Source organism: Sciurus vulgaris (assembly GCF_902686455.1).
Source record: "Sciurus vulgaris genome assembly, chromosome: 5".
NCBI classification, from domain to species: domain Eukaryota; kingdom Metazoa; phylum Chordata; class Mammalia; order Rodentia; family Sciuridae; genus Sciurus; species Sciurus vulgaris.
In genome coordinates, this window is record NC_136465.1 from 156,216,566 (window position 1) to 156,229,895 (window position 13,330).

Here is a 13,330-nt window from a genome sequence, read left to right on the forward strand (position 1 = left end):
TGATTAAGTAAGGATAATCTGGAAGGTTACTGTTTTCTCATAATCTTTCGATAAAAACAATTGCTGCCTATGCTTTGGAAACTTCTTTGATTTTATTAATCATAAGCCTGTTATCAAAGCCTGAAGAAAAATGTATATAAACCCAGCCTTCCCCAGAATAAAGTGGGATTGATTGCACCAGAACTAGAGTCTGTGTCTTTCATTCTCCATCCATCGCCGACGCTGTCTCCCGCACCCCGTTTACCAGTGTGGAACCCATGGACCCCTGCTGGGGCTGGACCCCCGGCAGGTATAATTGATTCTGACCATAATCATAGAATGATAAGATGATGAGATTATGAGAATAAATAAAAGGAAGATCATGAATTTCAAAAAGAAACTCTAAACTCTACCCCTATCATTCTATATTAATATTTATATTTCTCTATATTTGTACTCAAACATGTTTTGGGGTGAGACAACACTGGTGTGAAGAAAATTTGTAGGCATTGAAATTATTTAACTTTCCACATATCTTTCAGCAAGAATATGTAACCTTTCTAAATCTGTCTCACCTACAAAATGGGGATAATAATACCTCCCTTGAAATACTTTGAGTGTTTTATTTGTTGTAGTTTTGTCTTGTTTTTGGTAGTAGGGGATTAAACCCAGGCCCTCACACTTGCTTGGCAAAAATGCTCTATCACTGAACTACATCCCCAGATCTTTTCATTTTGAGACAGGGTCTTGCTTAGTAGTCTAGGTTGGCCTTGAACTCACCATCCTCCTACCTCAGCCCTTGGCTTCCCAGATTGCTGGGATTATAGGCAAGCACCATAAGGATTTATATAAGATAAATGACATGAAGCATCCTAACAGAACATGTGAGGTACTCAATGGTTCCTTTCTTCTCAGAAAGGTTTTTAAATTTCACAAGGGAAGACATCGCAGGTCCATATTATTAATCTCAATAAATATTTCATGATCATTTGATAAATTCCTTTTTAGTTGTTTGTGTATCACTGGAATTTGGGGGGTTTATACTAATCAGTGGTGAAATTTAGTTCTTCTCACACTGTTTATCTTAAGTAATAACAACAAGCTGTTCTCTCAGGATGTGCTCAAAATGTATTCTAATCTTCAAAACATATAAATAACTTTCTTCCCATATTAGAACCAATTATTCTAATAAACATTCTGTTGACTCATATACCAATGTGACAATATATGTATACTTTAAACCTTTAAAATAATAATTCCCTTTAGCTGGGCTGGGTGGCACACACTTGTAATCTCAAATACTCTGAAGGCTGATGAAATATTGAGTTCATCCTGGGCAATTTAGTGAGACCCTGCTTAAAATAAAAAATGAAAAGGGCTGGGCATATAGATTAATGATAAATGTTCCTGGGTTCAATCCCTAGAACCGCCCCCCACCCACACACACAAGGTTCTTTAACCAGAGAATTATATTTCTAAGGACTTATGGTAAAAAATCAGAGATACATGTGTATGTTCAATGTGTACTTTATAACAGGAGGCGAGAGGGCTGGAACCAATAGAATGATTAATGAACACATTTGCATAATATAGAATATAATGGAGACAGTAAACTACATTTGGGAGAACATTAATTACTGTAATTATAATTAACATATAAAGATACCCTAATTTTAAAAAAGGTGCCATAGCCCAGCCCAGTGGCACAGTTAATCCCAGCAACTCAGTAGGCTGAGACAGGAGAATCCCAAGTTCAAGGTGAGCCTCAGCAATTTAGTGAGGCCATAAGCAATTCAGCAAGACCCTGTCTCAAAATAAAAGAGAAAAAGGACTGGGGATGTAGCTCAGTGGTAAAGCACCCCTGATTCAATCCACAGTTTTTTAAAAATGCTGTTATAATAAAGAGTATACCAAAAATGTTAACAGTGTTTTGTGATTGGTGAGATTACTCTTGACTTTAAGGTTTTTTTTTTTTTTTAGAACTTTCTGTACTTTCCAATATTTCCACAAAATATATGTATGATATTTATAATTAGAAAAATACCAAAGGACTTATGTATCCCTAATTTTTAATAAGGTATTTGAGATTAACACTTAACATGAAGAGAAAAACCAACTTTAAACACAGCTATCTTTACATAAGTCACTGTAATTTGTTCCATCTCACAGAGAAAAAAGCTAAAACCAAAAGCCAGACTTCTAGAGTACATACTGAGCTTATGAAATGTAGCTTTATGAAGTAGAACGAGCAAAGGGTTTGGGGGCTGAAACCAAGCTGTATATCCCTGGGCAAGTTACCTGCTAGACCGGTTTCCTCATCTCTAAAATGGGGCTGCAGCCACAGTCCCATCTCTCAAATGGGATTGTGCGGCAAGATTTCCAAAACAATGTGAAAGAGAAGGCACTCAAATCTACATAAAAGCTAAAGATTCATGAAATGATCGACAAACTAGGAGAAAAATCCACCGAACCTTGGAGCAAACATTTTCAAAAACTGGTATAAACTAGTCTAAAAATTACTGTCTTGTCAGTCTTCTCCAACATTTACATGGACGATATTGAAATAACACCTACTGAGCCCTTAGCCAAGCAGTGTTAACCGCTTTTATGTTATTTAATTCTCACAACACTTTGAGGACGGCACTACTTTTAAAGCCAGGTTAGAGCTGAAGAAACAAAACCCATCCCCACGTGAAGGGCGGTGGTTCTGAACTCAGGTTGCCTCCAAACTCTGTCTGCTCTATAATGCCTCCAGAAAAACCCCTGAATGCTCACTGCTAAAGTCGTCTTCTTCAAGTTGCAGGCATAGCCATGTTCCCCAAGGCAGCGTTCTCCAAGAATGGCACTGCGATTCGGATCAACTGAGCTAATTACCCGGAACACTAAGATGATGGGAACAGCAAACTTAACTGTGCTGTGCTCCGGGTAGTGCAAACTTTCCCCACGTCCTTATTACAAATGCTCCTAAAAAGACCCGCCGGCTCGCAGCTGGCGACCAAACAGGGAGAACCACGCAGGGGCCGCCTCCCGCCTTCCAGACTCCTCTGCAACAAAGTCTGTACCCCGCTCCTCGGAGTTTCCCCTCCCCTTGTCTAGTCTCACCCTTCTCTCTTTAACAATGGCGAAATGGGCATTCTAGTTTGGGGGGCTGTGGCAGAGGCGCCCCCCAAAACGCGGATTCTGGGGGAGATGAAGGAACTCGCGAGCCCGGAACTTGCTCAGTTATAAAAGGACAAAGTGAACCGCCATTAACCAAGCTGGCGAGAAATCACGTCCGCTCTACAGAGGACACAGCATCTCCCAGCCAGCTGCTCCAGGCCTGGGAGCACTCGCGAAACCCCAGCCGCCACGCACAGCCTCGTATTCTGCAGGACGCTGTGGGCAGGGCACAAACGCACGCCTCACTGCTGGTTGCTAGGAGACACGGCCCGCCACCTCCTCCAATCAGCACGCACCTCTTTGCGTCCAATCACAGAAGCCGGGAGAATGGTGGTGGGAGGTGAAAGGTTACGGTGCTATTTGGCGGCCATTTCTCCTGAAGCGCAGCGGTTCGGGCCCTCGGTAGCTGCTCCAGTCACGAGGGACAGGCTACAGCTGGGTCGGCGGCGAGTAGCCAGCAGCATTCGCCCTATTCGCGATGGTAAGGAGAAAGAGAACTGCCCAAGAGGGGGCGAGGGAGGGCGATCAGCCTCGCCGGGCCTGGTGGTTGCTTCGCGCGTTTCCCATTCATCCGCGTGAGGCGCCGCGCACCGGGTCGCCCGCCCTTTCTCCCGGCTCGGGGGTGCGGATGCGCGCGCTGCACCCGATGCCCTTCCCCCACGAGATCCCCTGCAGCCTCCTGCACCTTTGCATCCCGGCCTGAGCTATGCTGGCTGGTTAGGATACAGGGTCGGGGTAAAAGTGAAGCGGGTTTTCACGTCTCACCTGCAGCACTCCGGAATCCGCTTTTATTCCTTGATATTGGGACTCCTAGTCTGTGACCCTCTGGACACAAAGCCCAGACTTTACAACAGTCATTTATTCATCAAGCAAGTATTTATTGAGCGCACACTACCTGCCAGGTATTGTTTTTGGGCACCAGGAGTTTGGAAGACACATACTGATGCGACCCTACTTTAGAATAGCCCAGTCGGATGTGGGAGGTAGACATTAGTCAATAACAAAAACATGTCGTTGCAATTAAAGTAAACACTAAGAAGGAAACTGACAGTGTTTTAAGTGGTTGTATTGGTACATTCGAGGGCTGGTCAGGAGGGGCCTCCCTCGAAGGTGGACTGGATAGCAGGAGGAAGAGCGGACCAAGCACAGGGGCAGGAGCATAGGCGCTCCAGCCTGAATACCAGCTTGGCCAGTTACAAGACTGACAAGAAAGCTACAACTGCTTACAAGAGTAACGGTTATGAGGACCCCTTGGATCATATTAAGCGTTTTGATTCCATCCCACGTGCATTCGGAAGTCATTGAAGCATTTTAAACAGAGGTACATTGTTTGATATATACTTTTAAAAATAGTGGCTTCATGAATATTAAATTGGAAACCCTTTAGGAGGTTGTTGCCCAGGTCCTCTGAGATCACGCTGAACACGAGGGATTTAGTAGCCAGGTTTTATGGTTCCTTTGAAATGATGGAGAAGTAGATGAGGGAACTGCTGCCTGAATTCACTGGGAATATTAGTGGTTTGTAGAATAAGTGAACTTTGAAATGGCTGCATTAAGAAACACTACTAAAGATAGTCACATTAGCTCCCAGAATTAAAGTGAAAGGTTATCAAGCACAATCTGCCTCTTGCTTCCTTCTGAAGTCTTGTATTTGGAATGCTCACTGACAATACTGTTATTATTTCTTATGTCCTCTTGAGATTACCTTGTTTGACTTCCCTTCTTTTACAGAGGTGACCTCCCTTGTCTGGAACAGCCCCTTTTCCCTCTGGGAATAACTTCTCATTCTTTAGAGGCATTACTTCTTACAGGCACCCTTTACATTTCTTTTCATCCCTGAATTGGTTTGGTACCCTTGTGCACGGTATTGCAATATGTAATATGGTTTATTTAGGTATATGTTAACATTGCCCTATGTAATATAATTATGTCTGTTTATATTACCTCCCCCCAAACCCCCAGAGAACAGGGACTCTGTGTGTTTACTGTTTTTACCTTTGTTTGGTTTAGAGCTTGGAACAGTGAATGATGCAGGTATTCATTGTTTCTTAAGTACCTAATGAATATTTTTATTTGATGAGTTGAAGATGAAATTGGCTAACTGGATATCTAAATTTTCCTGATGTTTTTCAGCAAATAAAAATGAAATTCTGGAGTAAAGCAATAGTAATTCAAGAGTTTGCTTCATCTGAATACCATAAAATATTGATAATATGTAGAGGAGATGATGGAAGCTGAGCTAAGGGAAAACAATCAGTTAAATCCCTTTTTTTTTTTTTTTTTTTTTTTGGTGCTTTGCAGAGTTTACCCCTCAATCCCAAACCTTTCCTCAATGGATTAACAGGAAAGCCAGTGATGGTGAAACTTAAGTGGGGAATGGAATACAAGGGCTATCTGGTATCTGTAGATGGCTATATGAACATGCAGGTAAGCTAAAGTTATAAAGATCATAAAATTATATTTAATTTTATTTGCCTTATTTCTCAAAGGCTTGATATGACTAATAAGAATACATACATTGAAATGGCATGGGATTAAATCAAAATTCAGCCACAGATTTTACTCTTAGTAGTTAAAGAAGTGCTTTGACATTTGATTCCTAAAACCATTAGGGAAGAACACTACTTTGCTGGAGGAAGCAAAACTTCTCTTAGCTCTGAAAGAAATTGTTGAAGTGAAATTCTTCAATCTTTTAATAAGTGCTAAAGGTACAACACCTGAGTAAATCAATAAAAGCACTTTTTCGGGAAAACGTGGATCAACCAGGGGAATTGATAACCTGACTACTTAACTGTTAAATTATTTTCCATAAATGATTCAGCCAGGCTTTTTTTCTTTGTAATTAATGTTCGAATTGTAGTAAAAAATAAGTCACTTTAACCATTTTCAAATGTATAATCAAGTGGCATTAAGTACATTCATTGTTACATAGCCATTACCATTATCTGTATCCAGAACTTTTTCATCTGTACCCATTAAATATTAACCCTCCATCCCCCTGCACGCTCCCCAGCTCCTGCTAACCACTATCTTTATGAAGTTGTCTTTGTACCTCATATAAACGGAATTGTACAATTTAATTTGCCCTCTGTATCTGTGGGTTCCATATCTGTGTTTGCAGATTAAGCCAATTGCAGATTGAAAATGGGGGAAAATTGAGTCTGTACTAATGATATACATTTTTCCTTGTTATTATTCCACAAACAATAGAGTATAATAACTATTTACATAGCATTTACATCATGTGAGGTATTATAATCTAGAGATGACTTAAGGTATATGTAAGATATGCAGAATATATGGAGGATGTGCATAGGTTATGCAAATACTGAACTTATGTATGGGACTTAAGCATCCTGAGATCTGTGGGGGATGGATTATGGAACCATTTCTGTAGTTACCAAGGGACAAATGTATTTGTCATTTTCTGTTTGGCTTGTTTCATTTAGCATAATACTTTCAGGGTCCGTCCATTTTTTTTTTAATGACTAAATAATATTCCACTCTATGGATATGTCACATTTTAATTTTCTGACCTCTTGTTGGACACCTTGATGGTTCCACCTTTTGGCTATTTTGAACAATATTACTGTGAACTTGGGTGTACAAATATCCGTTCAAGTCTCTGATTTTTTGGGTACACATCCAGAAGAGGGATTACCATATTGTTTCCACAGCAGCTGCATGCATGGTTTTACATTCTCATCAGCTAACAGGAGTTTGAGTTTATCCACATCCTTACCATCTATTTTTTGGGATGTTTAAAATATATATGTATGCATATACACATCTGTGTATATGTACATTTATGTGTGTGTGTATACATATATATATACATATACACAGATATATATATCGTCATATATAGCCATCTTAATGGATATGAAGTGGTTTCTCATGGTTTTAATTTGCATTTCTTTAATGATTAGAGATTTTCATGTGTTTATTGGCCATTTGTTTATCTTCGGAGAAATGCCTATTTCTTTTGCCCATTTTTGTTTTTATTTTTTTGTTATTTTGTTGTAGACTCCAACCAGGTTTTTGAAGGTTTCTTAGACAGGTGTGAGTCCAAGGATTCCGTACTTGTAAATAAGCAGGAGTACTTAGGAAGGCAGACCTAAGATTTTCCTTAAATGTATACCATCTAATAGGTGATACTAAGATCCTCAGAGTTCTTATAGATCATAATATCTGGAAAACTTCTGAAATAGGAATCATTTACCAAAGCTATAGAAAAGTCCAAAAAGCATACCCATTATGATGAGAACATTCTGAAGTTAGTAATGTTCGTTGCACAACTTTGTGAATATACTGAAAACAACTGAGTTGTACAATTTATTTATTTATTTATTTATTTAATTTTTGAGTTGTACAATTTAAAAGAGTGTTTTATGCTATGAAACTATACTCATTAGAAAGGAAGAATAATATCTGTTTAATTAGAATTAATGTAGCTTACTAGTGAGCCTGCTTGAAATACACAATGTATCTGAGTAACCAACCGCGTTGATGTCAGCTTTTGTTTGTTCACTCACCAAAAATTTTATTGAGTACTCATTATTTTTCTGATATTGTGAATATAGCAATGAACAAAACAGAGTCCCTGCCCTCAAAAGTTTGTTTTAGTGGTGAAAGATGACCATGTAATATAATGTGGTATCAGGTATTATAGACACTATGAAGAAAAAGTAGAAAAAGGGTGACAGCAGGCAGTATTAGGATAGCCTCTCTAGGAAGTGAATTATGCCAAGACCAGAATTAGTGAGCAACCTAATTGAGAGTATCTAGGAAAAGAGCATCCCATTTTGAGTAAAGAGCAAATACAAATCTCCTGCAGGCAGGGGTGTGTTGGGCATATTCAAAGTACAGCAAGAATGTCAGAGCAGAGATAGAAAGGTTGGAATGGTAGCCAGGAGAGCCTTGTAAACAGTGGTAAGTGCTTTGAATTTAATACATGATAGAAAACCTTTAGAGCATTGTTGTGTAATATAGAAACTAGATAAATGTTGGAGAATGTGCTAAAAATAATCTTTTAAAAAAGTTGCTCTTAATTTTGTTTTTTGGGGGGTCCCAGAGATTGAACTCAGGGCTAGTCGATCACTGAGCCACATCTCCAGCCCTATTTTGTATTTTATTTAGAGACAAGGGTCTCACTGAGTTTCTTTAGTGCCTCGCTTTTGCTGAGACTGGCTTTGAACTCATGATTCTTCTGCCTCCCAAGCCACTGGGATTATAGGCATATGCCACCACCCCTGGTGCTCTTAATTATTTTTGATAGCTGTTACTTACAAACTAATTGTCTCTACAACCACATGGTTCAAATAAGTCCATATTTTTGAGTACAGGAAGTTATTTGTTACTTTGTTTTCTGGTTCAAATAAATTCATATTTTCAGAGTACAGGAGGTTATTTGTTACTTTGTTTTCTACAAGAGGAAATAATATCTAGCCTGGAGGATTACTTCATTAACTTGTCTTAAATCTTTTACCACATATTCTCTTAAAACTGTTTTTCTTTCCCTTGCCCATTTCCCTTCTTTATTCCTTTTGTGAGCTTTAGTTGGCCCTGGTGGTGATGTTTTCTTTCTTTTTTTTTTTTTTTTAATTACAAGTAAAGTATATAACTATATGTAGAAAAAAATGTAAAAATTTTGATTTAAAATTAGAAATAGCTGCAAAGATCATTCCTGTTTAATCTCAACAACTTGATTTTCCCTGTTTACTACTACATAAAATTTTTTTCATAATTTTTAACTCAGTTCTTTGATTTGGTTATATTAACCTTAGCATTTGTACACCCATTTGAATATCTCAATATGATTTGTAACGTTATTACTCTGAGAATAATTAATGTCTGCCACTTTAGAACTGAATTTTCTGAAAACTTTTTAATTACAACTTATAAATTAGAGATTACCTTCTTTGGTTACTCTTTTGATATTTAATAGAAATATTACATAACTTGGGAATTTAACAATTTACATTGAAACAAGCTTTATTACGTATTAGTTCCACATCCGTGAATGTTGATTTTATTGAATGTTCATATGAAACCAAAAGTACAATAGTAATAGAAAGCCCATTTTCTAATTATAGGTAAATTTGAGTTGTTGGCATAGAAAGGTCTCAGTTAATAAGTTCTCTCACCAGTATTATAAGTGTGTTACAGTATTTTCCTCCTATGCAGCTAAACTAATATATTTCTTTTTATTTAAAGCTTGCAAATACAGAAGAATACATAGATGGAGCATTGTCTGGACATCTGGGTGAAGTTTTAATAAGGTAATAAACAGCAGTAGTATATGTAAAGAGTTAGTGGTGAGTGTTAGAATTAGTACCTCAATTTGAATTATGTGGTTTGAATCACTATTAATTTAACATAATATTCTACAACTAGACTTCAGAAGTCTTTGATATTGTTAAAATTTGTCAAAGGTAAGGTTTAAATACTTTGGAGCTGTTCATCCTTAAGTTTTTTCTAGTGTTAATATTACATTTTCTGGCTCTTAGATATAACCTTTTTCATTGACCTTATTACAGGAGCTTAGTTTTGAAATTTAGTTGAGTCTGGTTGCTAAAGATTTTTGGTGTACTCATTTTCTAGTACTAGCAAGCCTCCAAATTCTAGTAATTATTTTATGAAAATGTCATTATGACAAACACATGGTAAAAAAAAAAAATATATATATATATATATATATAAGACCATAATTAAGCAAGCTTTTTAAAAAACAAATCATGTGAAACATTTCTTTTAAAAAAGCACAAATTATATGATGTAAATTTAGCATGCAATATTTTCATAATGAAAAAATCTAGCAATAGTAATTCAGATCATATGGTTTTTGGTTGAAACAACAAAATGGCTGTTTCTATTTACAGGTGTAATAATGTCCTTTATATCAGAGGTGTTGAAGAAGAGGAAGAAGATGGGGAGATGAGAGAATAGCGCCTTTCATGGGGATTTTTTTTATATATATTTCTAGACAATAAAGACTTGTTTTTGTTTTTCAGTTTGATTTGTGAACTATTCATATGCAGATATTTACATGCAAAGCTCAAATGTTGAAACAGTTGAAAGTTGATTCACAGAACTAATGCTTTAAAAGCCACTTGACTTTATATTCAAGTTGCTTTTCCTCTGTAAGCCCAATAATTTTTTTTTTCTATAAGGCATAGTTATTTATATACTTAAGAAATTTTTATGAAAGTAAATTTCAGCCCTTGTTGTTATATATTAACAGACCTTTTTAAAGCAAATTTTTTGAGCCACTTAATGTGTAAAGCTAAACATTTTCTTAATATACACTCTTATTTAGTAAAATAATGTTAACTATCAGTATAAGCTAAATAATACACATATCATAGCTGAAATTGAAACATCATCTGAAAATCAAAATGACTGGAGATTGGGCACAACAGAAATCGTTAACTGACATTTAGGCGGGAGGCATATGCTTTGTTCACTTGAGAATAAAGTTTTCTGAACAGAACTTCATATGAAACAAAATTCAGTCTCATGGTTATATTGAGACCATAATTAGTAGATTTCTCTTAAGTTTTAAACTCCTCAAAACTTTTCATTTATTTTAGTTTTACATTGTTAAATGTATATTCCAAAGTGATAACTATACTGTGTACTTCCCTAAAGGTATGTTGAGAACTTGCATCATTTAAATTTTCATGTTGTCGGAAACAAGCCATTATTACACTTTAATCGTAATTCATCTAATTTGGGATATATATCCTCAACTGAGACAACTCCATACTAAATATAAATGTTTAACTATATAAAACAATATGAATAATAAAAAGCTTCAAAAACAACAAGAAAAACTCTCATTCCCAATCCTATAGCTTGCAGAATAAGGGCCTATCTTCCTCAAATTAATTAGGACACTGTGGGGCAGAATATTACCATTAATGAAAGCCAAAATCTATAAAATTTATGTAAAACATTCTGGTAATAAAATGTCTTAACTGCTCCTATTCAACTAAAAAAATATTCTTCCTCCAGTGATTTTGTTCTTGGATCATTGACTAAAATAAGATCATGTTTGTTACCAGATGGAGGGTTTGAACGATAGGTAAGTCGTCTTCCCAGCTGAAACAAAAAGAAAAAACTACTTAATGTTCTTTAGCATAACCATTTTCTACTGAAATAAGTAAAATGCCAATATAAACTTGATTCATATGGAAAAATATCATGGAATAATGTGGTTTAAAATGCTAAAAGATCATAGTTAAAGGGGATTTTTAACATAATGGATGTTCAGCATGTTGGGCAAAGTTTGATAGCAAATTAAACACCCAATGCAGACATCAAAGCAATTAGGATTTATAGGTAAGTGGGGAGATCTGGGTAAAGTCATTGGATAGCACATGGTTCTAATATGGCCATCCTAGAAAAGCACAATGTTGGAGGCCAACATTTCATTTCTCAGTAACTGCCATAGCACTTCATGCTTCCTCTGTGGTTGGATGAGATTGCTTTCTTGCCCATCATTTAGAAAGCTTTTTGAACAAAATTTTCAGAAAATTGCACCATCTTTTTAAACACCAGTGTTATTGCTGGTTTTTGGAGACGTTCTCACCAGGAGAGGTTTAGGGAAAATTTGAATTGTTCTAAAAGTGACAACCAGAGTGAGACTAAATTGAAGCTGTAAGCAAGAAAGGTAATTTCACTGAAGTTCAGCCTGGATGAATTGGAAGAATAAGGTATTTTGTTTTTGAGCTGCAGAGGCATTCACATACTGATACAGCTAGACCTATTAACAGCAGAACACAGACCTTTTTCTTTGGTTGTGCTACTGCTCTTTCCAGAGCAGCTTTTAGCCTTTCTTCTTGGTATTTTTGTTTTTCTTTCATTTTTTCTTCACGCAACCTGTCACAGGAAGGAAAGAACATTCTTATATAAATTATTCTAAAATCCACAGAATGTAAAGATACATATAATTACTATTTGGTAATGAATTGTCTAAATAGATTCCCATAACAATGGGTTTTGAATGTTCAGGTGGATCTCAAGAACTCCTACTTAGAAATGGGAAGATATTCCATTTCCTCACTTTGGAACAAGTGAAAACTACCGAGAACTTGGTCTAAAACAAAGCCAGGCATTCTCAGCACTCCACTATTATTGCAGCACTTTCTGTACCATAGCCACTTACAATAACTTCCAGTTATCCCTTGTCCCCCCGCTTTTAAAACCTTACTTAAGTGTAAAATAGAGAAGAATCTACAGATTACAAGTGTATACTTTAGTGTATTACCATGAAAATGTGTTTTCCAATTAATGTTCTTAAATGATATTCTTGATATAAGACCAATAAATGCTGTTTCTCTTACTCTTAAGGTTTTTGTGAGGAAAAAGATAACTTATTCAAATATCCTGGTGCACAGCTTGGTACAGAATAGGTAACAAATGATAGTTGCTTTATGAACCTGTATGATTATATCATAAATGTAAGATGATATACTGGTATATCTGTATATATATTTGATATACAGAACATTTTTTAATCCACAATTGGGTGTTAAGTTGGGTACATTGAAGCCATGAAAAAAATCAAGTAAAATCATTATTAATACAAATGAAAATAATTGAAATTTGATTTGTGTATTACTGCTGCAAATTAGTTGTAATTGCACTTTAAAGAGAACACATTTGCTACTGTAGAAAACATGTATAGTGAGGTCACCTTACAGAAAGTGATCCTTCATTTATATTTTCACATTTGCTTTATATTCAGTAAGATCCCATTAGGTTCGCCTTAATGTATTCTAGACTTCATTTTTATATGGAAGAAATAATATTCCCCATACACTAGTAATGTAGTAAACAGTGACAAAATATCTAATATTAATGGCTGTATTAGACAGCCTACTATGTGCCAAGCATGTTTGCTGCTTTTATATGAATTATTCTCACGTCAACCCCATAAGTACGATTATTACTGCCACTTGACAGATAAACTGAACAGGTTTTGCTGCCTGCCTGACATCACAAAGTTGTAAACAATTGAGTCTGAACTAAGCCCAGCAGACAGGCTTCACGGCCATGCTTGGAACTGTAGTACCATTCTGCCTCCCAACGTGCTTTTTGCTACATGAACACTATCCCACTCGTAAACATTCCTACATGCCACCTTATGCAGGCAATAATGTTATAATAATCAATAATAATAATAATC

General features: G+C 36.4%; 2 protein-coding genes across 4 annotated transcripts in view; one reads left to right on the top strand and one right to left on the bottom strand.

The window, feature by feature from the left end:
- The first annotated feature begins 3,467 nt into the window (after nt 1-3,467).
- On the top strand, nt 3,468-10,150 carry SNRPF (small nuclear ribonucleoprotein polypeptide F). Its single transcript, XM_079141597.1, has 4 exons — nt 3,468-3,619; nt 5,440-5,565; nt 9,355-9,419; nt 10,020-10,150. Exons 1-4 carry the CDS (start codon nt 3,617-3,619, stop codon nt 10,084-10,086), a joined length of 261 nt encoding a protein of 86 aa, XP_078997723.1. The 5' UTR covers nt 3,468-3,616; the 3' UTR covers nt 10,087-10,150.
- Nucleotides 10,151-10,410: 260 nt separating this feature from the next.
- CCDC38 (coiled-coil domain containing 38) overlaps nt 10,411-13,330 on the bottom strand; it is a 30,396-nt gene continuing 27,476 nt past the window's right edge. For all 3 annotated transcript variants that reach the window (XM_079141594.1, XM_079141595.1, XM_079141596.1), the window contains exons 13-14: nt 11,928-12,021; nt 10,411-11,241 (exon numbers count right to left, since the gene is read on the bottom strand). In XM_079141594.1, coding sequence (XP_078997720.1) covers nt 11,128-11,241; nt 11,928-12,021 — 208 coding nt within the window. In that variant the 3' untranslated portion in view covers nt 10,411-11,127. The remainder of the gene's footprint in view (nt 11,242-11,927; nt 12,022-13,330) is intronic.